Below are 3693 nucleotides of genomic sequence, written 5' to 3'. Positions count from 1 at the left end.
TGCAATGCTGCATTTCTACAAACCTGATGAAGAAACAAACTCATCCTGATCTTGGATGACCTAATTTTTAACTATTTCTGTAACTCCTAATCATCCACATTAATCAGTTTAGGTCTGGTTAACTGGTCACCTGCTGGGAGGCTGCAGGCGGCTGTGGGTTTAGAGACGCCTAGTGTTCGTTTAGCTGTACTACACGGCCGTCTGTCTGCAGGCATGGAGGATCCTGCACATAAAACACACACACTGATCATTACCCAGAGCTCTGTGTGTTCAGTAGCAAGTTGAGCTGACGCACACACACACTCTCTCTCTCTCTCGCTCGACACTCCCTCTCTCTCTCACTCACTCACTCACTCACACACACACATACAAACACACACACTCTCTCTCTCACACACACAGACACAAACACACACACTCTCACTCTCTCACCCACACACACACACTCTCTCTCTCTCACACACACACACTCACACAACACACACACACTCACACACTCACACACTCACACACTCACACACACACCTGTGATGATGCTGCTCAGTTTGAGGTTCTGCAGCATCCCCTCTGTTCTCTTGCGCTTCTCCATCAGTCTGTGCTCATCTGCACAGAACAAACAATATATCAGATCACAACTCTTTTCAGAAATATCACGATTCACGGTTTCATCACCATTCTTTGTCATGTTGGTTTGCCAGCAGTACAGCCAAACTAATTTTCCTGTTATAAAGACAAAGCCTTTCAAGGTAACAAAAAAAAAAAAAAAGGCAGATATTTAGGTCAAAGTGGGCGAAGATAAAAAAATATTTGTCATTATTTTAGCTTTATAAAAAATAAGAACAAATATACACATTACAACTACACATAATATACAAATAAAACAACCAGTGCTTTATTCTCAGTTACAGCAGGTGTATTTAGCAGTATTCAAGAAACTCAATCAACAAATATAAAATTAAACACTATATAGACTGATTCCTAAAGCAACTGTATTAACGTTCTTCAGTCAAGAGTAGTGAGTGATTTCTCTCTCTCTGTGTTTTGTTGTTTTATTAACATTAAAGGAATGGTATAAATCATTTTTATACCATCATTTACTCTCTCAATTTCGTTCTTGTGCTGAACACAAAAGAGGATATTTTGGTACAAACAGCTGCTGGTCCCCAGTGACTTCCACAGTATTTTTCCTAAATTCAGTGTGGACCAGCAGCTGTTTGGTTACCCACATTCTCCAAAATATCCTCTTTTGTGTTCGGCACAAGAACGAAATTAACAGGATTGGGACAACATGGGAGTGAGTAAATAATGACAGAAATTATATTTTAGGGTGAACTATCGCTTTAATGACAGTCGGCAGCATGTTCAGTACTGTCCCTTTAAGAGCTGCACGCATCTAATATACAAACACACATCCGTTTCTCTCTCAACGGCTTACTTTCATTTTAGACATAACCTACTGAGTCTGTATGTAAGCCTTGTGTGTTTTGACAGTATTAGCGCTAAAGATAACTTAGTCCAGTAATCAGGCGCTGTTTGACAGGCTTTACTGCTCAGAGAAAGCGCAGGTCAGAACAGCGTGCGAATGAAAGGCTCTAAAGCAGATGATGTAGTTTTGTGGGAGTAACTCTAGCGCAGACATCTGAAGTGAATGCATGTGATTCGGTGATATCTCTCTGAACCGTGCAGGCGATGAGAGGCTGGTGTGTGTCTCACCCGGGTCTGCGGGCAGGTACTGGAAGTCCAGCGGCTCGCTGAGCTCGCGGTCAGACGGCCTGCGCAGCTGCATCTTCACACGCACCGGCTCCGTCAGGTTAGCGTCGCGGTACGGAGGCGTGCGCAACACGATAGCCACCTGCCGGTGAACATCAGCCTGAGAGAACGAGCCCTTGCTCTCCCACGAGTCCTGGAAGAAACGCACCTCGATGTCCTCTAGAGCACAGACAGCGAACGCACATCATTATCCTGAACTAAACATTTAATTATTTAAAATACAGCAATCAACGGATTTTATTTCAGCTAGCTGCCACAGCAACATTTCTCCTTTTTATTTAGTTCACCTTGACGCACCGAAATAAAACTAAAATAATACTATAAACAGATAGTTCCGGTGCTTGATTCTGATTGGCTGACAATTTACTTCATTTCAGGTGGATGCCAAGGCATCAATACTCTTTCTTTTAGTTTAACTATGCCACTTTTTTTTTTTTTTTTGAAGAATAGATTAACAAAATTAAACGCAAGAGAAATCAGCTTAATTCCAGATATAGACTATAAAATATTCTCTTTACATGATTTGGGTTCTCAAGTAAATTAACCTCATTTTAAATGTGTAGTTCAGATATTTTACTGGAAAACTAAAATTAGAAATTAAAATAAAAAATGTTCCTTGAAATTCAAGGTTACGTGAGAAAAAAAAAGGATTTTATTTCAACTAGTTGACGTCATATTTCTTATTTTTTTTATAGTTTAATTTTAAGTTTAAATTGATTTAAAAAATATATAATTTAATAATTTTATATTAAAACTAACAACAAAAAACAACAGAATTACCAAAAATTTTACAATTCAAATGAAAATGCAAAATATAAAAATGATTTTATTAAAACTTACTTTATTTCAGCTAGTTGCCAAGGCATCATTCTCATTTTTATAATAATTTAATACGTTTCCTACTAAAATTGATTAGGGAACTAATAAAAATTACCAAAACAAAACAGACTTTCTTTAAATTTCAACACAAAATATAAAAATGAAAGATATTAACTCTTTCCCCGCCAGCGTTTTTGATAATTTTCACTAAAATGTCATGGCCCTGAGAATATTTTGTTGTATGAATATCTAATCATGCAATACATCAAAATAAAGACCAGACCCTCTACTTTCAAACAAAAACAAAAAATCTGTTTTATTCTAGCTTTAAGCATTGTTTTTTATCAACACTTGAATGTAGGTAGGTTTAATAAAAAAAAGCAACATTGAGCAAAAAGTTGAGAAAATTTCATTTTTAACACTGCATCTGGATCATATTCAGTAATATTATCAAAGCAAAGCTGCAGTAGATGGCTTCCATCAGCGCTCCCAAAGCTTGCACACTTTCTGGATCCACATTTCACTCGCTAACATTAGGCAGTTTTCATTTATGCACGGTTAGTGTTGATGATCGCATTATTTTTCATATGGTTACATATGAGATCGCTGGTTTCTGAGTCTTCCTGGCCTGTGTTTTTGATCGGCACTTTATACACTCATTCAGGAGATGCGTGATAGCGCCCCCTAGCGTTTAACAGTGAGAACACAGACCATTTCGTGTTTGGCGAGGAAAGAGTTAATAATCCTATAATAGTGTGTCAGTGATGCTAAATGACACTGGCTTGTGGTGTGTGTGTATCTGCGCACCCTTCTGCACTTTGTCGCACAGCAGGAAGATCTCGTCTCCTCCGCGGCAGCTGCCGGAGCTCCTGTTGACGCGGCAGATCTTGAGCTCGGCTGTGTTAGGAGCTCCTGAGGAGAGAGAGAGAGCGGTCAGAGCGGTCAGGCTCGGTGTGTTAGTGGTCAGACGCTTGCGCGGCGGCGAGACACTCACGGTTATCATAGATGGGCTGAGACACGACGTGCTCCAGAGGGAACAGCTCTCCGCTGGGCAGCGTGATGGACACTTGGAAGCACAGGCGCACCGCGTTCAGATCGTACTCC

The 3693-nt window shown here is 39.9% G+C and overlaps 1 protein-coding gene across 1 annotated transcript in view; it reads right to left on the bottom strand.

Moving 5' to 3' along the window:
- rela (v-rel avian reticuloendotheliosis viral oncogene homolog A) overlaps nucleotides 1-3693 on the bottom strand; it is a 14191-nt gene that overhangs the window by 2255 nt on the left and 8243 nt on the right. The window contains exons 7-11 of the mRNA XM_016444716.1: nucleotides 3584-3689; nucleotides 3397-3501; nucleotides 1714-1929; nucleotides 526-603; nucleotides 131-223 (exon numbers count right to left, since the gene is read on the bottom strand). Coding sequence (XP_016300202.1) covers nucleotides 131-223; nucleotides 526-603; nucleotides 1714-1929; nucleotides 3397-3501; nucleotides 3584-3689 — 598 coding nt within the window. The remainder of the gene's footprint in view (nucleotides 1-130; nucleotides 224-525; nucleotides 604-1713; nucleotides 1930-3396; nucleotides 3502-3583; nucleotides 3690-3693) is intronic.

Source organism: Sinocyclocheilus anshuiensis, unplaced genomic scaffold, assembly GCF_001515605.1.
Source record: "Sinocyclocheilus anshuiensis isolate Anshui unplaced genomic scaffold, SAMN03320099.WGS_v1.1 scaffold3352, whole genome shotgun sequence".
Lineage (NCBI taxonomy): Eukaryota > Metazoa > Chordata > Actinopteri > Cypriniformes > Cyprinidae > Sinocyclocheilus > Sinocyclocheilus anshuiensis.
Note: the sequence above shows the minus strand (reverse complement) of the source record. Positions and strands in the feature narration are given on the sequence as shown.